General features: G+C 57.7%; 4 protein-coding genes across 8 annotated transcripts in view; all 4 read right to left on the bottom strand.

Annotated features, from left to right (window-relative positions):
- Nucleotides 1-1046: 1046 nt before the first annotated feature.
- On the bottom strand, nt 1047-10369 carry Mamdc4 (MAM domain containing 4). Its single transcript, XM_045137036.1, has 29 exons — nt 10237-10369; nt 9587-9697; nt 9344-9517; nt 9125-9250; nt 8806-8936; nt 8638-8722; nt 8382-8507; nt 8028-8165; nt 7853-7941; nt 7586-7759; nt 7268-7352; nt 6996-7184; nt 6748-6876; nt 6519-6650; nt 6295-6419; nt 5193-5304; nt 4963-5079; nt 4753-4887; nt 4515-4651; nt 4230-4449; nt 4022-4159; nt 3815-3933; nt 3639-3729; nt 3333-3479; nt 3030-3164; nt 2787-2914; nt 2604-2712; nt 1351-1526; nt 1047-1233 (listed from the first exon to the last, which is right to left on the bottom strand). Exons 1-29 carry the CDS (start codon nt 10280-10282, stop codon nt 1186-1188), a joined length of 3672 nt encoding a protein of 1223 aa, XP_044992971.1. The 5' UTR covers nt 10283-10369; the 3' UTR covers nt 1047-1185.
- Nucleotides 10370-11775: 1406 nt separating this feature from the next.
- Phpt1 (phosphohistidine phosphatase 1) lies at nt 11776-14101 on the bottom strand. Its single transcript, XM_004654099.3, has 3 exons — nt 13864-14101; nt 13162-13286; nt 11776-12028 (listed from the first exon to the last, which is right to left on the bottom strand). Exons 1-3 carry the CDS (start codon nt 14021-14023, stop codon nt 11936-11938), a joined length of 378 nt encoding a protein of 125 aa, XP_004654156.1. The 5' UTR covers nt 14024-14101; the 3' UTR covers nt 11776-11935.
- Nucleotides 14102-14575: 474 nt separating this feature from the next.
- Ajm1 (apical junction component 1 homolog) lies at nt 14576-22142 on the bottom strand. 2 transcript variants are annotated; one of them, XM_045146083.1, is made up of 3 exons: nt 20838-22142; nt 19270-19353; nt 14576-19184 (listed from the first exon to the last, which is right to left on the bottom strand). In XM_045146083.1, the coding sequence occupies exon 3, from the start codon at nt 19124-19126 to the stop codon at nt 16196-16198; it is 2931 nt and encodes a 976-aa protein (XP_045002018.1). In that variant the 5' UTR covers nt 19127-19184; nt 19270-19353; nt 20838-22142; the 3' UTR covers nt 14576-16195. The 2 variants fall into 2 exon arrangements, with proteins under 2 accessions (XP_045002018.1, XP_045002424.1); XM_045146489.1 differs by lacking the exon at nt 20838-22142 and adding an exon at nt 19572-19690.
- Nucleotides 22143-22286: 144 nt separating this feature from the next.
- The window catches only part of Rabl6 (RAB, member RAS oncogene family like 6), a 35020-nt gene continuing 33431 nt past the window's right edge, over nt 22287-23875 (bottom strand). For all 4 annotated transcript variants that reach the window (XM_045147137.1, XM_004654097.2, XM_045148294.1 and 1 more), the window contains 2 exons: nt 23329-23387; nt 22287-23213 (listed from right to left, as the gene is read on the bottom strand). In XM_045147137.1, coding sequence (XP_045003072.1) covers nt 23016-23213; nt 23329-23387 — 257 coding nt within the window. In that variant the 3' untranslated portion in view covers nt 22287-23015. The remainder of the gene's footprint in view (nt 23214-23328; nt 23388-23875) is intronic.

Here is a 23875-nt window from a genome sequence, read left to right as displayed (position 1 = left end):
TGGGGGGAGACCTAGTGCTTGCTTTCCTGTGACTCTAAGAGCTTTTGCCCTCCTGCCAGAGGGAAGCAGAGCTTGGTACCCTCTGCGGCCTTCGGCCTGCTCCTTACCTTAAATCACACTTGCAGGGAATGGAAGGCAAGTTTCATGACAGATACTTCATTGCCACCTAGGAATTTGAAGGTGGCTTTTTTCTTTCTGCTCAGACAAGTAGGTATCTAACCTCATGGTACCCGAAGACCCAGAGTGGCATTTACCATGTCCCACTGCCTCCTTCCCTTGGGGTTGAGTCCTAGGACACGTGATCACAGCCATGGCTTCTTGAGGTAGATGTGTCTAGAATGGGGCATCTTTCCTTGGGTGGGAAGGGAGCACCTAGCTGCATGGATGTGGGTATCATTCCTTCACCCAGAAAAGCTGAGGACCCATTGGAGGATCAGAGCTTCAGAAACCACCCCTGGGATAGGCATCAACTTATTTTCATTAGGATCTGATCCTCAGTGGGTGCCTACTACTGACCTTCGTGGGGTGTCACCTCTCTCTCAGTCCAAAAGCCAAAGGGCATCTTGCCTTCCAGTGACCACCTTGAAGAGGTTACTTGGGTACCTGGAAACTTGCAGCCAGGTGGGTTCCTCAGCGTTTATGTGGGGTAGCGCCATTTTCCCCCACCAGACCAGCTGTATGGCACCACATGCCCTCAGTGTTCCTGCACCTGTGAGGTGACCCATCCTCAGTAGGTGCAGGATCACCCAGCAAATTGGGTTGGGGCCATCTGCTCTATAGGCTCGTGGGGCTGCTAGTGCCAAGCTGGAGTAATGGGATCCTGCTGAGTTGCCCCTCAGAACTGCCCAGCCCTGGTTCTTCATGTGGCCTGCCTGCTTTGTGGGAGTCTTACTTGAGGTTCCTGAGCTGTATCCTTGAGGTCTGCCTCAGGTCAAACCTTGAACCCTGAGAAAAGTTGTCCACTTGCTAGCTGGCAAATCACAAAACACCAAGCTGTGTCTGAGAGCTTGGGCTGCCTTCACTGGCAAAGAGCATTTATTCACAGTGCAAAGACGGGGGAAGAGGGAAAACCATGGAAACTCAGAGTGTCTCCCAAGCCCCATAGCCTGAGAGAAGGTCAGATGTCCACTGAGGTCTGAGTGATGAAGGTGTTTGCATGAGAGGCCAGTCCTTATTTGGTGCAGTCTATGGGTTGCTGGTGGCAGATGCTGGTGCCGGGAGGGTGACTTGATCCTAGGAGGAAGCAAGGAGCTTTGTGATGATGACTGATGTGACAAGGAGGGGTGCCTGGTCTCCATCATGAAGTCTGGAGGTAGGGTCTCCCACTTGCCCACACCTGGGGGATCCTACCGCATTGAAGAGGATGTTGTCAAAGCCCGAGGTTGCTGTGTCTGCGCCCCTCCGGAAGGGACAGCCCATCCTCTGCAGCCAGTGCCAGCCTCCGAGGCCCAGAAGCATGAGAAGCACAAGGAAGAGGAGGGCGCCCCCAACAGCGGCTGGCACTGACAAAGGAGGTGCCACGTCCCCTGTAGGCCAATAGGACATATGAACCTGAGCCGCCTCCAACCACCCACATAACTCCCAGTCCTGGTGTTGGGGTCCTGCACCCACAATTGAAGGCAAGGAGCAAGCCTGTGGCTGCCTGACCTCTTCAGCCTTTGCTGGTACCAGGGTGTTGACACAATGCTGCAGGGGGCAGGATAGAGTCCTTTTCTTTTTCTTTTTTTTGTTTTTGAGGTAGGAGTTCACTATGTAGTCTCAGGGTGGCCTCAAACTCAAGGCAATCCTACCTCTGCCTCCCGAATGCTGGGATTAGAGGTGTGCACCACCACGCCTGGCTTTTTATTTTATTTTATTTATTTATTTATTTATTTATTTTTGGTTTTTTGAGGTAGGGTTTCATTCTGGCTCAGGCTGACCTGGAATTAACTCTGTATTCTCAGGGTGGCCTCGAACTCACGGTGATCCTCCTATCTCTGCCTCCCAAGGGCTGGGATTAAAGGCGTGCGCCACCACGCCTGGCTTTATTTTATTTTTTTAGGCAGACTTGCTCTAGCCCAGGTTGGTCTGGATTCACTATGTAGTCTCAGGGTGCCCTTGAACTCACAGCGATCCAGTGCTAGGATTGAAGGCTTGTGTCATCATTCCCGGCTTTTTTATAATTTTGAGGTCGGGTCTCTCTCCTTATTCTAACCCAGGCTGACCTGGAACTTACTCTTTGGTCCCCGGCTGGCCTCAAACTCAGTGATCCTCTCACCTGTGCTTCTTGAGTGCCAGGATTAAAGTTGTGTGTCACCATTCCCAGCCCTGGATCAACTTCTTCATTATGATAGGCAACAGTAGCACCAAATGGGCCCTAATGTGGTCTCTGCCCAACCTGGCCTTATCCAGGGAGAGGGCAGCAAAATCTGGCAGCTCCCATGGACAGCCTACCTCAAGCACCCGAGGGTCTCTGGAGCAGGGTAGTGAGGGCCCCAGCCTTGGTTCTTCTGAGCTGGGTCTAGAATGTTGGCATTCACCAATCTAAGCCTATCAGAACCATGGCAGGGCTGGTCAGCCTGGGCCCTCTTTGGACTATCTCTGGCCTGAAGCACAGTGCTTACCTTGGCTGGGTGTCGGCTGCTGACAATGCTGTTCAGCCAGGTACTCAACATCATCCAGGGCAATGGGACCCAGGGCTGGCTGGCCACCCAGAGTTGCTTCAAACACAATCTGGTGGGAAGGAAGTCTGAGAACCTGGGAAGTGTTGGGGAGGGGGAAAGAGGACGGCCCACGTGCAGCCTCACCTGGAATTCTTCAGTGCTAGCCACTTCGATCTGTACTTGCAGCCATTGGTGTTGCAGGCGTCCGCCCTCGCCCCACACAGCCAGCTGGCCCCGGGCACTGCTGAGGAGCACCCTCAGCTCTCCCTTGTCTGAGAGCAGGGGTCAGGGTAGGTCAGCCTCTGGGTCTCTGGAGGTGTCTATGTGCCTAGCCTAAGCCCCTGTTCCCCCAGCACCCAGACACGTTTGCAGACCCAGCTCACTCACAGAAGTGCTCAGGAAAGCCCATGTAGTACCAGAAGCGGATGCACGAGGCTTCGGTGGCTGGCAGTGGCTCACTGCGCAGCCAGGCTGCCCGGCCCCCGGGGCCCAGCACGCTGGTTTCAAAGAAAGCGAAGTGACCTGGGAACAAGAGGGTGGGAAGCTGTTCTGGCCCTTGTGGTCTCTGACCCGAGGGAAGTTGGATGGGTGGAGCCCAGTCGAGTCGGACATCACCAGGCGGTGTCGGCTGGAGTGGAGTGCACTGGCTGTCCACCTTCCAGTTCCACGCCTACTCCAGCCAGTGTTTACCTGCCTCTGTGCCCAGAGTGTGGTCCACTGTGGGCTGGAGGTAGCGGGATGGTGTGGCTCCACTGCTCCAGTCCCAGCTGTAACTGCCCAGGCTGGGCCAGGCCAGGTGACTCCAGCCACACAGGCCAGATTCAAAGTCACAGGACCCTGCAAAGAACTGGCAGGTGAACAAAGCTGCTCTACTGCCCACCTCCAGGCACCATTGCTCTTAGGCTGAGGCAAGTGGGTATGCAAGTCAGGTTGGGGCCAGAGCCAGGGAGTTGGAGTGCAGATCTGGTTCAACTCGGGCCATAGCAGGGCTCCTACCTGGTTGTGTACAGGGCCCGTCCTGGAGGAAAAGGTCATCGAGAGCCACGTAGGAGTGCTCCACGCCCATGGCTACAGCCTCAAACACCACCTGAAGGGTGCAGGGCCACACAGCCTGCAGCCTGGTCCTGGCAGCCCCTGGGGATGAGGAAGCCCACTTCCACCCAAGCACTCACCCTCCAGGCCCGCTCAGCCTGCACGTTCACACTGCCTAGGCGCCAGGCAAACCCACCGTGGGCACTAATGCTGAGCACTTGGCGCCTTGTGCCCTCTTCCACATGGACCCGCAGAGTACCTGCACAAAGTACCCAAGCAGATTAGCCACTGGAGGGGGGCTCCCCAACCCTGCATAAGCGTCCCCTCCTGATCTTGCAACACCTCACCTGTCTTGTGGAGGCTCAGGTGGTACCAGAAGGTGAGGCATGCAGGCTGTGCCAGGGGCTGGTGCTCTTCTGAAGTCAGAGAGGCTACATGGCCCTTGGGCAGTGCATTCGGGCTAGTGTCCACCACCATGTAGTATCCTGAGGGGACTAGCATCAGCTAACTTTTTCCTGGCTTCCCTCTGCCCTTCACCCCCTGCCAGGCCAGTACCTTGGACTGTCTCTGTGGTGTGGTCTGACCAGGGACCCCAGGGGGCTTGGCCTGATGCATTGCCCTGGCGCATCCACAGGCTTTGGCCGCCCGGGGAGAAGCCACAGTCGGAGTCCTCAAAGGAGCATCTTTTGGGGGCCCAGCAAGGACCGGGTCGCACAGCCACATCATCCAGTGCCATTGTGCCATGGTACCCATCCCGGAGGCCCTCGAACAGTAGCTGGGGGTGAATGGTGTCAGCTGACTGAAGTCTGCCCCACACTCTCTGCCAGGCTCCAGACTCACCTGGTACTTAGTGCTGGGCTCTAACTGATGGTGGAGGGTGACCCAAGCCTGGTGCCAGCGGTTGCCATGGGTGCCTGACCGGGTCCACAGTTGTGTGCCTTCCTCCCCATCTCTCCTCAAGACCAGACGCAGTGTCCCTGAAGGGAAGTGGCATTTATAGGGGCCCAGTCTTCAACTGCTGGCCCATGATGGGTACCAGACATATCCCCACAGGCCCTGGCAGCTCAGAGGTTCTCACCAATTTGGGGCCCATACATGTGGTACCAGAAGCTGAGACACTCCTTGGGGACAGCTGGGATCTGGGGCCTGGTGAGCAAGTGGGCACCTTGGCCACGGGCAAGGGGGTCCATGGGGTCCATGAACATGAAAAAACCTGCAGGGGACAAAGCTAAGCTGTGCAGACGAGGCCTCCCAGTTGGAGAATTCCCAGGTCTGGCAAACCTCCTACCTTGGCCAGTAGTATGGTCGTATCCTGGACCAAAGCTTTTTATACGGTGCCAGTGGGCATCTGTGAGGTGGCCTGTGTGCCAGCTGCACTCATCTCGTTCAAAGTTACAGGAGACCTCTGGGGATGGGGCAGGATCAGCACCTCACCCTGCCCACCTCTGAGAAGGCAGAGGAACTGAAGGGGAGCAGGGTAAGAGCCTCTGGATGGGGATAGGAGGTGGGCAGTAAAACCTTGGTCATTGTCCGCTGTCACTGTGGGGTTGCAGTTCCTCAAGGTCACATTGTCTACACCAGCCCCCTGCTGGCCAGGGCTGTCGAAGTCCACCAGACCGATGAACTCCAGCTTCAGGCAGGTGAAGGGAAAAGATGACTTAGGACTTTTCTCAAGGAGGTTGGCGTCCTTCTAACCAGCTCACACCCAGCTTTCACTTCCACACTCTTTACTGTGATAGTTGAGCTGTTCCTCAGTCTATCCCTTAGCTGTTCTGCTTTTTTTTTTTTTTTATTTCCATGACCTGCCTTTTCCCATTAGCCTCCATTTTCAGCTACATCAATGTTTTCCCTTCTTGTCAGACTAATGTGTCACTTCTCATTATAAAATATATTTTGGAATGTTCTATTATCATGAAATGTGCAAAAACAATATATTCTTCCAAGGGTGGTGGTGCATGCCTTTAATACCAGCATTCAGGAGGCAGAGATAAGAGGATCGTTGTGAATTCGAGGCCATCCTGAGACTACATAGTGAATTCCAGGCCAGCCTGGGCTACAGTGAGACCCTAGCTCAAAAAAACAAAAATAAAAACAAAACAATATAACCTGCTTGTACACAAACTACAAAGGCAAAAACAATAATATAATGCAGTATAATAATTTGGCTAAGGACAGGAAGCTGGAGCCATCTAGGCTGAGTCCAGGCCCCATCATTTGCTAGCCACAGGACCCCTGGCAAATTGGTTTGTGTCTCACTTTCCTCATCTCTAAATTGGGGGGTGGGGGAGTATTAATAATACTAAAATCAAAGAGTTATTGTGGAAATCAAGTAAGTTACATGTGCATCTCCTAAAACATAACTTGTATACAATATACAACTTCTGTTTTTTTTTTTTTTTTTTCCAGGTAGGGTTTCACTCTAGCTCAGGCTGACCTGGAATTCACTATGTAGCTCAGGGTGGCCTTGAATTCACGGCATTTCTCCTAGCTCTGTCTCCCAAGTGCTGGGATCAAGACATGAGCCACCATGCCCAGCGAGAAGTAATTTTTACTGCTGCTGCTGCTCCTCCTCCTCTTAGGGCTGGCTCTGTGTGTGCCCACTGCCCTGGGCTGTCCTCACCTGGAAGGGCCGGGGACGTGCTCCAAGGAGAACCTTGTTCACCGTCCATTTCCCACTGCTGCTGCTCGGAGCCTGCCACAGCAGCTCCCGGGAGCCTCTCTCCACCACAACCAGTGCCAAGAAACCTGGCCAAGGAGGTTATGGTGGGTGGTTTTCCTTAGATCCCTCCCACCGTGAAGGGGATGATTCAGGGCTGGTTTTGGTGCCTTAAGGATGGGTGGTACCTTGGGGGTGACTGTGAAAATAATAAGCCATGTGGAGCTCACAGCTGGGGCCAGAGGGGCCAAGGGTGGGTGTGTGGGTCCGGGCCTCAGGTCTTAGCTGACCCCAGGCCTTCTGCAGAGATAGGAAGTGTCCTGTGGAAAGAGTGAGGCACCTCTTTTGTTGCTCAGGAATCCCTAATTCTGATACCCTCTCTGGCAAAGGTAATCTGTGGGGATGCATGGACCTTACCATCAGAAGCCCTGCTGGTGTCCCTGGAAGGCTCCCTGCTGTCCTTGGCTTCTAGTCGCTGCCACTGCAGCCGCCCCACACTGGCGTCCTCCCAGCCCCCGGCAGAGGCAGACTCGAAGTCTGTGGTGCCTGCAACAGCAGCCTGTGCTGAAGGGTGGGGATGCAGCCCACTGAGCACCCTGCCCTCCCTGGCTCCTCATAGCAGGGTCTCAGGTAGGGAGACCCAGGCGTGTGTTGGCTGCCCTCACCACACTCCCGCTCATCCTCCCCCTCTGTGCACTGCTGCTGGAAGTCACATAGCTGTTCTGGGGGTACACATAATTCCCCGCAGGAGAGATGCCCAGGCTTGCAGACATTCTGGGGCTCCTGGATGGATGGCTGGGTCCAGGGAACCAGGGTGTTGGGCCCAGGAAGCAGTGACTGCGGGACAGACACCTCTGTGGGACAGAACTGCGGTCAGCTGGAGGGAGGTTGCTTTTCTAGGGTAGGGAAGGGCAGGACAGGGACTTGGGCAGGTCACCTGGAACCAGTCTGCAGTAGTTGGACAGGATAAGGTCATCCAGGCCTATCACGCCTCCTGGACCAGTCTCCCCAACCAGAAGGATCTGATGGCAGGGAGGGCTTAGGAGGTGACCAACCCCTCCCGTACTGCCCTGGGTCTCCTCTCTGGCATTCTTTCCATGTCTACTCATTACTGCACTTTGCAGTTTGCCAATCACAACCTCCCTCCCTCAAAGGGCCTCTTGCAAATCTCTGCTCTGGGAAAGCCCTTCCCTATTCTGGGCAAGGTTTCCTGGATCCCACCCCTGGGTCCCAGTCACTGCCTGGCGAGCCTCACCTGGAAAGGGTGGGGGCTCCGGATGTCAACCTGGTCTCTGACCCAGGCTGCCCCCAACTCCCCATGGCGGCTCCGCAGCAGGACAGGAGCCTGGGAGTCACTGGACCCCAGGGCCTGCACGAGCAACTGGAGGCGGCTGGCCTCAGACCCATGCAGGTAGTAATAGAAAATGAGCTGGAAGGGAAATGCACCTTCAGCTGTGAGGGGCCTCTGGCACCTGGACAGCCATGGAGGGCAACCCTGCCTGTGTTCCCCTCCCCATCTCACCGAGCAGTTATAAGGGTCTGAGGCTTGGAACTCAGGGCTTGAGAGGACAGCAAGGTTGCCAGGCTTGGCCATGGAGACCAGAAAGGAGCCTGTGGGGGCAGGGGAAGGTGTGAGCCGGGGCCAGTGGGAGGTGCTGGGTGGACGGGCCATGGCAAACACGTGCTGGAGACCTCACCCTGTGCACTATTGTGGCTGTGGTCTCGGCTCGGCCAAGCAGGACCCACAGAGCCACCAGCATTGTGGTTCAGGGTCCAGCCATCTGAGTGGTTCCACGGGCCCAAGCCTGTCTCAAAGTCAGTGACCACATGGTGGCCTAAGGTGGAGGTGAGGCTGTCAGGGCCACAGAGCAGTGTTTTCTGCAGCCATATGGCTCCAGTTCCAGGGGGACACTGGCCACTCCATACATGACCATGCCAAGCCCACCCTCTCAGACAAACCCCAGTGTTCTTTGAAGGACCCCAAGGTCAGGACCCAGCCTTCCCCACTCATTCTGTGGCCCCCACCCAGCCCGAGGTGGCCCCAGCCTCACTGCAGGTTAGAGGTCCCTCATCAGAGCTGTCCCCACAGCTGTCTTCACCATCACATAGCTGGTGGGTGGCCACACAAGCCTTGTTCTGGCAGTGGTGGTGCCCCAGTGGGCAGCTGGTCTGGGGGACTGCAGTAGGGAAGGGTTAGCTTTCACACTGGCTCCAAGATCCCTTGTGAGAGGCATGCTGGGGAGATGGGGTGTGCAGGGCTCCTGCTGATCCTTGGATCCCACCAGGGTGATGCAGGGGGTGTCTTACTGGGCAGTCCACAGTGCCAGAACTCCACGTCATCCAAGGCAACAGCACCCCTGTGTGTGGCATTTCGGGTGGCAGAGAAGGTCACCTGTGGAGTGCAGGGTCAGGGCCTGTCGGGGTCCAAGCCCTCCTCACTGCTCCTGGCTGGGCAGTCCATCCAATCCAACTCACTTGAAAGTCTCCCTGGATGCGGCCAGTGTTCACTGCCAACTCCTGCCAGCCGGGACCCCAGGGTCCAGAGCTCTGCCACAGAGTCAGTGTCTCTACACCATGCGTCAGCTCCAGCCGTAGCTCAGCCACATCTGCAGCATTTTGGGTGGTCCTGTGGCAGCTGCATCCCTTTTGTACCTACCTCAGTGCCTCCCTCCAGTCTGCCAGCTGTGCCCTGGACCTCCTTTGGTGCACTCTCCTGTTTCTGCAGCCACCCCCTTCTTTGCCAAGCCCCTGCACAGAGACCCTTCCCTAGGCCTTAGGGGGCCAGGCCATGCACCTCCAGAGGCTGCATGGTACCAGAGCCTCAGTTCACAGGTGGCAGCTGCCTCACGCAGGACAGGGGAGCGCAGAGTCGCAGTGGATGCCTCCTTTCCACGATGGGTTCCCACAGCCATGTACCAGCCTGGCCCAGGGTGAGAAGTCAGGCCAGGCAAAATCAAAACAGAGGGGTGGTAGGAGAGCTGGGGTGGGTATACAAAGACTCCTCGGGCCTCACCCAGATCAGTGCCCTGAGTATGGTCGAAATGAGGCCTAGGACCCCCCAGCACTGCCCCTGCCCGGTCTCGGAGCCAGCTGTAGCCTGAGGTGCTGATGTCCCGCCAGCCACAGGCATCCTGCTCAAAGCTGCAGGTGAAGGGGGCTCCTGGAGTGGGCAAGGCCCCATGGAAACCTACGAGAAGAAGTGCTCAGGAGTCTGCCCTCACACTGGCCCTACCATTCCCATCTGACCCCTGCTCACCACACTGAGATTCATCAGAACAGTCTCTGCAGTCGCACACGAAATTGCACATGGCCTCACAGGGGCTCCTGCAGTTGCTGGGGATCCAGGTCTTGCCTGGGGACAGTGTGGCTGGCAAAGCAACAACCAAGTGGGCTGGGGGAAAAGTGACTGGCCATCTCCCTTTGCCCAGAAGTGTCCGATTTGAGTACACCCATAGTTGAACAACTTAGGGCACTTGTCAACTGACTTCAGGGCTAAAATCATGCAGGGAGGGGCCTGGCTCCTATAGAGATCTGCCACTGTGGGCTTCATGCCAGGAGCAAGCAGATCATCTCCCTGCTTACCCGGCCTCACAGAACTAGCTGTATTTCAGGGTGGGTATGAGTACTTAAGGGGAACAGGGTCCTCTACAAGGAGCCCTCCCCAGGGAACACACAGGAGCGTTATGCTACCCAGCACGGAACTGGAGGAGCTGGAAGATGGGCAGATGGCCATCTGTGGTGCCCCCTCAGGCCCTCTTATTTAAGGCAGGAGAAGTCTCAGGTAGATAATTTGTGGCCCCGAGGACTTGTCCTGGATGTCCCCACTGCAGGACACTTGCATCTGGTGGGCTCCTGCACTTGCCACAATGCCTACAACAGGAACCCAAGCTGCAGCAGCAGACTCACCCACGAGCAGAACCAAGGCAGGCAAGAGGTAGCTGAGCAGGCTCATGGCAGGCTGGAGGGAGCAGGGCCCAAGGATAGTGAGACGTGGAGACTTTGTCCAGTTATCAGCCCGCAGTGGCCCTGCAGGCTGCCTTGGTTCTCACTGGAGGGGACTCAACTCCTTTATGTCTACAGCCCCTTGACTGGGTCCCACCCAGTGATGACAGGCCAAGCATCCGGTTGTAAAAATGTACCCAGAAAGGGGCCTCCAGCTCAAGGTCAGCTCCCACCTACTTCACTTCTTTTGACCAAAGGTCAGGTCCTGGCCATCCTGCATATCCACCCAGCCCTGCCCTGCCTCAGGGAGGCTTCCACTGGAATGTAGAGGGCCTGGACCCGGCCAGCAGGACTGAGTCTCTGTTGGGGCCTTCAGGCCCACTCTGGTACAGGTCAAGGAGGTGAGGGCAGCCTGCCTAGTGGCTACATGTGACTGCTTAGCATGTGCTCACAAGCTGCCTCTGCCCTGAGCTCAGGGGACCAAGGACAGCTGCAAGTTCCGGGGAGAAAAAAGCCTCAAGTCAGGGTGTTTGTATCTTCCCTTTTGCCCAGCTATAACGCAGGCTGTGGGATTCCATTCCATCATGTAATCCTCTTTCAAAACTGTCCTGAGCAGTCACATGCTAGGTGACTGGAGACATGAACAGGGTCCTGGTGAGGGCAGAGCCTCTGTTTGTCCAGGAAAAGAGCCAGTCAAGGTAGGAAGACTGAAAACTTCCAGGAACTGGTTACCTGGAGCTAGGCTGACATTTCCCTCAGTGTGATCCTGGAGTGTCTCACCTAAGCCTGTTTGCTGGATTACAAAGAGGGTCTCAGCCGTGCCTGCTTGCAGAGGTGGTCTCCAGAACCTAATGAGCTGACAAAGGTACCTCCTGGCTGAGTGTGGCAAGAGGTTCCCCCAGCACCCACCATTACTGTTGTGGTTAGGGCTTCCCAGGGTAGGGGTTGAGCTTGTCCCTATTCACTGTCTTGTACAGGGAGGTGAGACTGGGACAGAGGCTGAAACTCAGAGACAAGAGTCCAGGGACTAGGGCACACTTGAATTTTGAAGAGCTGAATGAATGTGACTCGGGGCGGTTGGTGTGCAGTCTATAGGACCCTAAGGATTGTTCTCTGCTGGCGGGTCATTCAGGAATACCAGGGTCCTTGTGTTAGGCCTGAGAGCAGATTGACAGTATTATCTCCCTATGGCCCTTCTCTGCTGGAAACTCTGGGATGAGCCCCAGGAAGGAGGGCGCTTGTGGACACCCCAGGCCTTGGCTGGCCAGGAGGGGCCAGGCACTGGCTACTTACACTAGACCTTGTGGGGCCAACTCCCAGATGTCCTTCAGGATAGCACCTCCGTGGAAGAGCAATCAGGCCATAAATAGCAGCAGCCCAGGGGCCCCTTATCAGACCCCAAAGGGCTGAGTGTGCACATATACTCCCTAGGGCCTCTCAAGACAGAGTAGGTGTCCCAGGTGGTGACCTGAGTGTAGGGAAGCCAAGATGCAAGTCAGGGACTGGCAGGGACAACAATGCTTTAATTCCTGTGGGCCAGGTCCTCTGGCTTCTGAGACCTGGCACGTGGCGTGTTGCTGGGAGTACAGGAGATCACAGGGTCAGCTCTTCAGCAGTAACCCCAGCAAGAGAACAGTCCCGCTTAGCTTCTGAGCACAAGACCTCAGTAGCCATCGTCTGCCCAGGTGACCTCGTAATCAGGATACTTGGCTTTGATCTTCTCAGTTGAAACAGAGTGCTGGGCACGACCATAACCCTAGAGAGGAGATGGACACTAGTCTTCCTGGCCTTTTGCTTCGGGAGTCCACCTAACATCACACCAATAGCAGGCAAGGGAAAGGAAGTAAAATTCCCCACCCTGACCACCCCGGTAAAAGGAGGGAAGAGCAGGGCTTTATAGGTGAGCCCTGAGGGTCCAGTGGGTCTGTGTTTTAAATTGTGCTGTGTGTATGGGTATAGGCACGTATGTGCAGGTGCGTATGCACATGTAGGCCAGAAGACAATATAGGTTTTCTTCTTCCACTGCTTCTCCACTTTATTTATTTATTTTATTTTATTGAGGCAGGGTCACCCAGGCTGACTTGGAACTCACTATGTAGTCTCAGGGTGGCCTTGAACTCATAGCTATCCTCCTACCTTTCCCTCTGGAGTGCTGGGATTAAAGGCATGCGCCACATGCCTGGTTCTGCACCTTTTTTTTTTTTAAGTAGGGTCTCGCTCTGGTCCAGGCTGACCTGGAATTTACTCTGTAGTCGCAGGGTGGCCTTGAACTCATGACGATCCTCCTACCTCTGCCCCCCGAGTGCTGGGATTAAAGGTGTGCACCACCACAGCCGGCTTCCACCTTATTTTTGAGACACGGGTTTCTCACTGAACCTAGAGCTTGCTGATTCAGCTGGTCAAACTGGCCAGCAAACCCCTGGAATCCTGCTGTCTTTGCCTCTCTAGCACTTGTATTGCAGCCTACAACACTCTGACCACTCCCACCACACTCTGTACTTTATGTGGGTGCTGGGGATCCAAACTGAGGTCCTTGTTTGCAAGGTAAGCACTTTAACCACTGAATCATCTCTCAGCACCTTCAGGTAGCCCTTGTGAGGATGAGGGTCAGGGTACGAGTTCAACCCCAAGGGCTTGGGACTCAAAAAGAGCCATAGCAGAAAGGGGTTGCAGTTCAAGACAGGTGGGTCTCCAGCCATGCTGGGTGCCATGTGGGAGTCGTGGGAACGTCACAGCCTTTGCTTGAGTGAGAGCTCTGAAGCTCATACTGGGAGAGTCCAAGAGGTGACCTGAGTAGCAGGTGAGGACACTCCACAGGCAAGAGGGCCAGGTTCCAAGGGCAAGCCTTGCAGCCAGGCCAGGAACCCGGGATTTGGGGCTGGGGCTCACCATGGAGTAGCCGTACACGTGGATCTTCCTGTCCTGGCTCTGGTGGGAGATGCGCCCGCCGCCCAGGCACTCACAGTCATAGCCTTTCTTCTGCAGCTCGCCTGATACTTTGTCATAGATGTCCGCTGCAGTGGGGAGAGTGGCCTTAGGACATGCCCTGGTTTGTCTTGGAGGCTGTACAATAAATTCTTAGGACTAGAAGCCCCAGCTCTGACAGTCATTCTCATTAGGAGAAAGCCATTCCCGCTTGGCACCGGGGATGAAGTGGAGGATGTTTGCAGGGAGGGAGAAGGGATTAAAAACGCTCCCGCTACCAAAAAAAAAAAAAAAAGCCGGGTCTGGTGGCGCATGTCTTTAATCCCAGAATTTGGGAGGCAGAGGTAGGAGGATTACTGTGAGTTCAAGGCCACCGTGAAACTACATAGTGAATTCCAGGTCAGCCTGGGCTAGAGTGAAACCCTACCTCGAACCCCCCCCCCCCGCCAAAAAAAGGGGTTCTGCTATGGCATCCTATTTTGCCCTGGATCCTGACTTCTCTAGGCCAGGCGGGACGCGTGTTGGTTTAAGACATAACCCATTAGCACCCTCAGCCTCGCCAGCAGAGGGGATCAGAGTCGAGTTCCACCTGGCTGCAGGCAGAGGCCCCTCCCCTCCCGTCTAAGCCCCGCCCCAAGAGGCGCCGAGGCCCCGCCCCGCCCTCACCGTGGTACTCGGCCCATTTGTAGCCGCGCACGATTTCCTTGCATTCCTCGGCGGAAGTCCCGGAGGGCGGCGCTGGGTGGACTCGAATCAGCACATACTTGAAGACGCCATCCGAATCGATGTCCACATCGGGAATCTGAGTGAGGTCGGCCGTCGCCATGGTCTCCGAAGCACACCGCCCGAGTCCTGCAGCCCCCTACCCGACCCAACTGAGGCTGGGCCACGTGCGGGAGGCGGGCTGTGCTGCAGCCGCAGCCAATCCTGTGGGAGGATACTCCCCGAAGCCGGGAGCCTCAGCCCATGGTGTCTCCGAGCTGAGGTACCGACTAGCCAATCGCAATCCAGTTCCTTGCATCTTTAGGACTACGGGCTGTACTTAAAGGGGACGCGGAATAGGAAAATTCGTGATGATTAAATGCAGCCGACAGAGAAGTTCCTCTGCGTCTGTGAACAAATTGGGCGCCTTTGGAAGATAGTCAGGTTGTCAGTGAACTTGGGGTAGGGGAAGAGGCCACAGAGTGAGATACCACTGGCTTCCCTCTCCCCATCCCTCTATCACCCACCACAAATTCTCCAACAACTCCACGTTTCGTCTGAGGGTCTCCCCTTGAATACCCCCCCCACCGCGAGTTCGATGAGCTCCCGGTCCGCCCCACCACACCCGAGAACCTTCCTACCCCCCCCCCCAACAAAGAAACAGGAGCGGCTACATTCAAGTTCTGTTTTACTTGGTTCGAAAGCACTCGCTCTGTGGAAGTGATTGGCCCAGGATCGTTCCTGACAGCTTGCCGTACGAACGAACGTAGAGGCCCGAGAAAGGAGAGAGAGAGAGAGAGAGAAAGAGAGAGAGAGGCAGCGAGTGCGGCAAGCACTGCACCGCGGCAGGTGCAAAGTCGCGGGCCAAGGCGGGTGCTCAGGAGTGTCCCAGCAAGAGCTGGGAGCAGAGGCGGGGTTCCTAGGTTCTTGCATTTGATGCTCCCTCACATGGCTCTAAATGGGATGGGGGCTCCCGAAACACTTCTGCACATTGCTTGGCCTCACATTCTTCCATGGAGCTCCGGGAGAGGACGGGGCCGGGCCCGAGGCCAGGGGCTGCCTGTGCTGCTCTCTACAGCACGTCAAGCTTGCGCTACTCGAGCCTGCTACTTGGGATGCAGTCCAGGCGAGTGCGCAGGACTTTTGTGCAAAGTCTGCCTCTAGGACAGGTCGCACCACTCCTCGGGTGGACTTTGGTCCTGGCCAGCTAGCCCTCTCTAACACCTGATTCCACCCACTGCTCTGTACTCAGACCAGCTCCCAACTAAACACCCCTAGTTCGGTGGTCCTTCTGTCAGCGGGTAGGAAGGAGCTGCTCCCTGAGGGCCTCCTGCTGGCTCATCCTCTCCAAAGCACACACGTCTGGCAGCTGACTTCCCTGTGCACCTTGGGGCCTGAGTTTCCATCTTTTCCAGCTCTGCCCTGGCTTCTGCCTAGGACCATGTTGTTGAATGTGGGCTGGCGCTAGGATCCTCACCCAGCAAGCTCTCAGCTCTGGCCTGTAACCCCACCCATACACTGCTTCCCCCTCTGGCTGGGTGGCTTGCGTCTTGCCCTGAACACTGGACACATCCAGTATGACAAAGACTCAGATCAAGGCAGCCTGAGGTGAGGGGACTTAAAGACAAACAGCACTGTGAGTGTGCAGCTTGAATGGTACTCTGCCCACCACCTTGCCAGGATAGGGGAATACGGGTGAACCTAGGCCTCTGAGCCAGACACACCCTAGATACCGCAGGTGGGTCAAGGGCGTGTTTAAAGTGACACTAGGCTTTGGTCAACACAGACTGTGTGTGTGTGTGTGTGTGTGTGTGTGTGTGTGTGTTGAATCTAGGGTTTGAGGAGACTCCAGGAGAGCCCTACGACGGACAGTGACTGAGTTTGCAAGGGTGAGGTCTGTGTAGTTGTAAAGCCCAGCGGTCCTCAGGCCCACCCCGCCTCCCAGCGGGGAGCACCGAGGGCGAGGACCAGCCTCTTGGGGAGCCCCACCCCAAGGCTGACTTGGGGAGAGCCCAGGAAGTGGGAACTGGGCTTTCCAGCAGGGAGGAGAAAAGAAGTGGTTTGTGGAAAACAGTGTGATGCAAGGAGAAGGGCGGGACCCTGAATGAAGCTAGAGGTGTGAGGTGGGCGGGTCTTGGAGCAGAGAATTTGTAGGTGACTTGGTCCAGGCCTCAAGGGAACAGGTGGGCCCCCAAGCCAGCAGGGTGAGACTAGGGGAAGACTCTGGTGGATCCAGTGGAGCCTGAGGGGGTTAGGCAGGGATCCAGTCAGTGCCTGGGCCTGATGGCCTCGCAGCTCACATGATGTCGTCCAGCAGGTTGGCGCTGGCAACCCAGTCGAGCGCACGGGGCTCAGAAGCAGCCATGATCATGCACATGAAGGGGCGGCCAGTGCGACGGTCCGTAGGATAGATGGTAGTAGGTGTGAAGCGTCGGTTGGCTTCAACAAACTCACAGAGTTGTTCATAGACTCGTGGGAACTCGTGGCGGAGAAAGACACCGCGTAGTCGCAGCTCACGCTGAATGTGGATGAAGGCCACCTCGCGAGCACGCCGGCCCGCCTCACCCTCCTGGTCTAGGCCTGCAGTGCCGGGCGGCGGCGTCAGGATCAGTGTCTCCATGTCTGGATCGTGGCCTCGCGTAGGGGGCGGCCGGGCCGGGCTGCCAGCCGCCAAGGCCACCTTAGCGAACTTGCGCACTGTGGGCCCAGGGCTGCGCGGTGCTGGCGCTGGCCGGGAGGCGACTCCAGGGGGTGCAGCGCCTGGGCCCACGGCAACGGACACGCTAAGTAGGAAGCACTCGGCGGGTTCGTAGAGACGACCAGCGGCCGCCAACTCTCGTGCATAACTACCCAGGGGCGCGGCATGGGTAGCCAACTCGCGCAGCGACAGGTAGGTGGGCGACAGCAGCAGCCCTTCCAGGCCAAAGCGTAGGAAGTTGTCGGCAGAGCCCGGGCTCGGGAAACCCAGGAATAGCACGCCGCGGCCACGTGACAGGAAACCGACGCGCGCAATGCGCGAGAAAGCGCGGTGCACCGGACCACTGTCGCGGCAGAACTGGAGCACGTGGCGGCACACGCTGCCCACGCGGCCGTAGACGCAGCGCGCCTTGTGCGCGTCCCAATCCTCGCGGCGGCACAGGCGCGAACAGTAGTAGGTGTAGCAGCTGTGGCACGACTTGAAGTAGAGGCAGGCGTTGAACATGGTCTCTGTGCGCCGGCATCGCGCGTTGGAGCAGGTCATCAAGTCGTCCTCATCGGCGCTAGGTTCCGGAGAACCATCGGCTGCTTCTCCCGAGCCCGCGGGCTCCCCGGTGCTTCCCGCAGAGGCAGGGGGCGAGCGCGGCGGCGCCAGCGTTGGTGCTCCTGGGCCGGTAGGCCGGGAGTCCAGCAGGCGGCGCAACTGGCGGCCTAGGCCCTCAGCCGCAGGCTCAGGGGTTTGGCCGGCAGGTGGCCGTGAGTCGATGACCAGGTCGGTGATGAGCTCATCCAGCTGCTCGAGGCTGCGCTGGCGGCTGGCGGCAGGGCCCTCGGGGGCCGCGGGTGCAGGCTGTCTAGGGCGGCTCCCGGGCAACTCCCAGCTCCTGGGGGTAGGGCGCTCCGCGGCGCGCAGGTCGTTGTCGGTGATGGTGATTTCGGGCGTGACATACCAATTGCGGCCTAGGCCGTCCCCTGCGCGTCCCTTCTCCGTCAGCGACGTCTCGGACAGCGACAGTGCTGCATAGCGTCTGGGCGAGGTTGACAGGTTCACTACTACAGGTGGGCGCCGGCCTTCCGGGGATGACCCGCGGGTCTCCCGCACCTCGCGCCCCAGCAGGTTCTCGTAGCTGCGGCCGCGTCCTAGCGGGTCCTCTCGGCGCGGACCAGGCGCCAGGATGTTGTCCCAGGATCGAGAGTAGTGGCGGCTGTCGGTGACCAGCCTAGGTGGGCTGGTGCCAGTACCACCATGCCAAGAGGCCAGTAATGGACCAGGGGCGGGAGGAGGGACCACCTGCAGGGTGCGGTAAGGCCGAGGACCCCAGTCCGCCCAGGCTTGGCTGCTGCGAGGGTATGGGTAAGTCCGAGCCATCGCGTCGCGCTCACGGTACCTCCCAAAGTCCTCTGTGTAGAAAGGGCGGGCGCCAGAGTGGGTCCGGGGCTCTTCGGGGACATACTGGGGAACGTAGGGCAGGCCGTAAGCTCGGGGGTCCTCCCTGTAATAGGAGCGGGAGGGTGGCTCTTGGATTGGGAAGGTGCGTACTTCTCCTGCATAGTAGCCTCCTCCACGTCTTGGACTGGGCCCCGAAGGTTCTTGGGACAAGTAGGGCCTAGAGCAGTAGCCATCGAAGGGAGGGCCCGGGCTGGCAGTAAAGCCACCTGTGTAGCCTTCTGATTCCTCGGTGTAGAAGAATTGGGTGGGGCCAGGAGGCGTTGTGAAGGGCTGATTGCGGAGATCTGCGTAGTCCCTGGGTCCAGGTAAGGGGCCATCGCAGTACAGTGCCCTGGGGTCTGTGCAGTACAAGTCACTGGGAGTGGGAGTACGTGACATCGACACATGGCGAGGCCCCGGAACTGTGCGGCCGTGGAACTGCTGGGTGGCACGGGCCCAAGGAGCAGCCTCGGCGGTCGCACAGGGCCGTGATCCCCGTGCTGCGTGCTGCAGCACTGCGTCATCAGGCTTGATGTCCAGACGGCAGCGGACGTGGGGGGCGGGTCCTGCGGGTGGCTCCGGCGGCGCGCAGCGGCCTGGGGCGGCGCACAGTGGTGCGATGCGGCCAGGGCCGCCCCGCTGTGGCTGCAGCTTGATGGGGTGTAGCTCGTTGGCGAGAGCGCGCAGCGCGGGGTACGAGGGCTCCCGGCGCGGCGAACCCTCGGTCCGCGACGCACGCTGGGTCTCCCGGCCTCGGCGGGGCAGCACCGGCGGTGAGCCCGGCGCAGGCGCCAGACCCTGGGGCACACGAGGCGCGCTCTTGGAGCGGGCGCGGCGCCGCGGCTCACCGTCGCGGGTCCGGGCACGTGGTGGGGCGGGCTCCGGGAGTGATGGCTCTGGGAGGCTCTCCATGGCGGGCCCGTCCAAGGCTTCCAAGAAGTCGAAGCTGCGGCAGTGGCGCTTGTTGAAAGGCGCGGGCGCAGCTGGTCGGGCCACCGATTGTTCACATGGCTGGCGTCTGGATGCGGGCCCTGGGGCCGCCACTTTGATGTCCTGGTACACGGTCGACACTAGCAAATCCGGAGGATCCGTGCGGGTCATCTTAAAAGACGTCCCCAGGCTGGCGGCTTCAGTCACTCGGCCTTTTGGGGCTTTTGCCCTGGGAGGAGAAGCGGGTCAGGGCAGCCCCCTCTGCACCCCAAGCCCTCTACTCCCACCCCACCCCACGCGCTGGCCCGGCTTACCTGGCGTGCAGGGGATGGAGCAGCCTTGGCTGCAGGCCTTGGCGGAGGCTGTGGGTGTTGGCTCCATGTCAATGTCAGAAGTACCTGTAGGAGGAACCCGACTGTCCAGACTAGCCCAAGGGGTAGGTGGACCAAAATGTTGTAGCCTGCTGCCCCCCCCCCCCCCCCCCCCCCGCTTCTGCCCTCAAGGGGAATATCTGCTGGGCAGAGAGGTCCCTTGATGGGTAGAGTAGGGATATGGTTCTAGGACTGCTGCCCTCTGGTGCTCACAGCTGGAATGATGGGCTTTAAAATTGTCTTACTGGAAGGAATCTGTAGCCTCTCCCCAGGCAGCACTGTGGAGTCACCCCTTGACAGGCGCAGAGTCCCAGGCGAGTCACTGGGCCGTCTGCTGACTATGCTGAGGATAGAACCTCTACTAGAGTGCTGCAAGTGACCTTGTGTTTGGGACAGTTGTCTTTACCCAAGTCTGAGAGCCCTCAACTTGGTGTGGTCCTGGTCAGAAAAATGTCCCTACAGAGTATTCTCAAAGCCCCTTCCTTTGTAGAAACCTCTCGCTCCAGCTCCCTTGGGGTGGCCGAAACACACCAGCTTTGTTGGGGCAGACAACATAAGGCTGAGAGCAAGCTCTGCCTGCGTTGTATAATTGCACTTGGACACCCCCAGTGTGCTTGGCATCTCCGAAACCAGGTCCAAGCTGCAGGACCACGTGGGGTCCGTGTGAGCCACGAGCTCACCGTGCCCTTCTCCTGAGTTGCAGACTAGCACTAGCATACCAGGCCAGGAGGCTGCAAGCCAGCAGAGGGCCGGAAAGTCCCCCTTTCCTTCCTCCCATGGGAGGGCCCTCCCCACTCTGGCTCCGGAAGGCTCCATGGAAACCTGTGGTTCTTCAGCCCCCGAGCTGTGGGCTGGGCAGGATCCAGGCTTACATTCAGATGTGGGCCACTGGCGCATCAGGTCCCTAGAGCCTGGGGCTGGGTTCAGAAGATGCTGACAGCCCCTCTTTCTCCTACTGATCACCCGCTCCGCAGGCAAAGTAAACTGGGGAGTATTAAGGGATGTCAGGTTTGGAGGTAGGTGGGCTTTTTACGGTCAATCCCTTGTTCCAGGTGCATAAGGGACTTTCCTGCTAATATTTTGGGGGTTAGGTCTAAGTCTTAGGGTTTGTTACCATCCCAGCTTCATGCCCACTCTAATCAGACCCATTTCATTCTATGCCCAAGGCAGGGCCAGAGTCTGGGCTGGATGACAGGGTCTGAGGCTCCGCCCCAGGGAGGTGACAGCCCGCTTTTCTGGCTGCTGCAGTTGTCAGCAGCTGGATACTGTGACATCCCCTCCCTGTGGGATGGGGGTGGGGTGGGACCGCTCTCAGACCACAGGTTTTGTAGAGACCACATGGGAAACCAGGAAACCCTCCCCACCTTGCATCTCTGCCCTGGCCTGTCCCAGAGCGGCCATCGCAGGGTCCCAGCCTGCATTGCTTGGGGGCGGGGACTCCACATCATTTCATGCAGCCCTAGCCCATGGACCATGGCTCCCTATGCCGGGCAGTTCGGCATACCTCTTACCTGGGTATTATTCGGCCAGCAGAGCCCAGGTGGGCTGCGCAACCTCAGGCCAGCTCTGGTGTGTCCCTGGCACCGCTCTGTCCCCAGCACCGGCAGAAGCTTCGAGGCAGCAGCACTGATTCTGGCCTTACTGCTCAGTGCTGCCCCTAATGGCAGCCAGGTTGTTGGTACTTAAAGGGGCCGTACTAGATGGGAGCTGTGCACTGGGGCTGGGGACGGGAGTGGTGGCCTTTCTAGCTGATGTGGGGTTGTGCGCTATGCAGGGTGACTAGTCCTTACAGCATCCCCAAAGAACAAGTTTCAGATTCTGAACAGGGGGCCCGTACACCAATATAAATCTGCTGGTCCCGCCCGCTCCTCCACCTCAACAACACTTGTCCAGAGTAGCAGAACTCCAGGAAGGGCTCTGGAAAAGCCCCAAGTCTTGACCTGGCTGCAGAGACTGGGTTTGGGGGTGGTGGGCATTTCCCAGAATGCATGTCTGTGGTTGGGCCCAGGTAGAAGCAGATGGGCGACTTCCTGCCCCGTTGGCCTCTCCTCAGGCACTGTCATCTTTGGCACTGGAGACATCAAAACCTCGGCAGGTACTTAGGACCAGATGGCCGGCTCCAGTCTGGAGTGGAGCCACAATCTCGTGTCCAGCCAGGCCAGTGCGGGCTGGCACTGCTACTTCCTTTGGGGAAGGTCTGCATCTTCACTCCGTCCTCAGTGGAATGTTGGGTCCATAGATGCTCTCAGTTCTCCAGGGCGAGACCCACCTTATTTTGTTGGGCACTGGACATGTTGAGAACCCAGCACTATCCTAGATACTTTCTGTAGTCCAGTCTCGACATCAGAGATCCCAAACTGGATGAAGGGCCAGGCTCCTGTGTCAGGAGGTTCCTTTTGACAGCACCTGCTCTGTGACCAACTGTCTCTTGCCTTAACAACACAAAGAGCCCTAGCAGGCTTCCTGGGAGTGGGAGGGGGCTAGCCTTGGCCACCAATAGGTGCTGTGGCACGCCCCACCCCCAACGTCATTAGTGGCGTACACCCCACCCACTTGCCTCTGGAGTCCTCATGGCAACGTGTCTGCAGTGGGCGGCAGTGGTGGGGGCGAGATAGATTAGGTTGCAGGCGCCATCCCCACCCCCTAGCAGGCAGGGAGGCTGTGCAGAGGCCACACCTACCGTCGCAGCACAGCTACCAAGCATTGGCCTAAGTGGGGTGCATCCTGGCTACCACACAGCAAGGTTAGGACCATATTTGAGAGCTGGGGTAGCTAGGCAGCAAATCTTCAGACAGTATTTGGGTCACATTGTTGGGTGACCTGACCCTCAGGGCAGCTCCTCAAATGGAAAAAAAAAAAAAAAAAGGCTCTTTGGCCTGATGTGGAACATCTAGATCATATGGAGGAGTCCCTGGCTGTCCCATCCCAAGCAGCTTAGTGAGTTGACAACAGACACACACTGAGTAAAATCAGAGCTTTATAGTCTGGGTGGAGTGTCTGAGAGGAGCCCTCCAGGCTCACCTGCGCAGGTGCTTATGGACAGAGGCGCAGCTGGCACACAGTGGAAGGCTGTTAGTACCCCTCTCCCAGGAGAGGTGTGCCATCCTGCTGCAGCTGCTGCCAGGTCCTCCCAAGAATACATGTCTGCCCAGGACAGGGCTGTGCTCTGCTCTGGGTCCACTGGGAAGGGGGTCCATAGCCCAAGCCATGCTGTGGCCCCAGGAGAGCTCAGGAAGGCAAGCAGGAGTGGGGCTGGGTGGTGGATGTCAGAGAAGCCAAGCAGCCCCACCCACACCCTGCCCCTGTAAACAGACCCACGTGGGTCCCTCCTCGGCCTGTCACATCCCTGAGAAATGCTGGGGACTGGCTGCAGCTCTGCCCAGAGGGCCAGATGATCCACCAAGCCAGTGGTAGCCTTGCTGTGCAGCCCCTCCCTCCCTGCAGAGCAGGATCCTGCCAGGTTGAGGCCCAGCACTTGCTGCGCCTGGCCCAAGGGCCTGACCACCAAAGCCTGGCTTGGTCCTCCATTATGGAAGTAATGCAGAGTGGCCCAGACCACATAGAGGCAGACACAATAGCGGGACAGGATGTGGCAGGGTGGTACTGGGGTCGTGTGCAGGCAGCAGCCTCCCCACTCAGCAGCAGTCTCCCTCCTCCCCTCTCAGGATAGTCAACTGCCCCAGGAAGGCCTAGAGCTCCTCGTAGTCCCCGCCTCCAGGGTGGCGGCCGCCAGGGGCTCCACCTCCCAGGAAGGCTTCTAGCTCATCGGCAGCTTTCTGCTCCTTGCTTCGAGGGGGCTTCCTCCTCTTCTTCCTCTCCTCCTTGCCCTCCTCCTTGTCCTTGCTCTTCTTATGCTTGCTCTTCTTCTTTGTAACCTTTTCTTCCTCCTGGAAGTCATGAAGAGGGAGCACAAATCACTGGGGTCACCTGCAAAGCCACATCCCACCTCCCAGGACCCAGCGTGAAGTGGCTGTGAGGACTGTAGAGGGCAAGGATGAGTACCTCTTTGTCCTTCTTCTTTTTCTTCTTCTTCTCCTTAGAGGTTGATTTGCTGTCCTTATCTGCACAGGAAAGACAGCTAAGCTCCTGCCTGTGGCTTCCCTGCACAGGTCAGGCAAAGGCTGCCCCATGCCTAGCCCTAGCCTGGTCCATCAGGCAGTCAAGGGGTTCTCAAGTACTCTTGTGCTGGTGTGCCTTGAACCAGTTAGGGAGGAAATCCCTTCCTCCCTTTCAGGCCGAGAACCTACTGATACTGAGTTAAGCTACTAGTCAGGCTGGTTGCTGCCAGCAGGAGAATAAGGAATGGGCACCAGGCTAGCATGTGAATCCTGCACATGCCCACGCGTGCAGATAAGCCAGCTCCAAACATAGGTCTGAATTCAGAGGAAAGCAGCTCTCAGTAAAGTGGACACTTCAACACCTCTTATGTGAACATTTGCTCAGGCACCCATAGCTGTCCACTCTTCCATAGTAGTCCTGGCCCAAAGCCCTGACATCCTAAAGCTTAGGACATTGGCAGAGTAGTTGGCACATGTAGGTGGGGATGAAT

This window comes from Jaculus jaculus, chromosome 1, assembly GCF_020740685.1.
Source record: "Jaculus jaculus isolate mJacJac1 chromosome 1, mJacJac1.mat.Y.cur, whole genome shotgun sequence".
NCBI classification, from domain to species: Eukaryota; Metazoa; Chordata; class Mammalia; order Rodentia; family Dipodidae; genus Jaculus; species Jaculus jaculus.
This window is presented reverse-complemented; position numbering and strand designations above follow the sequence as displayed.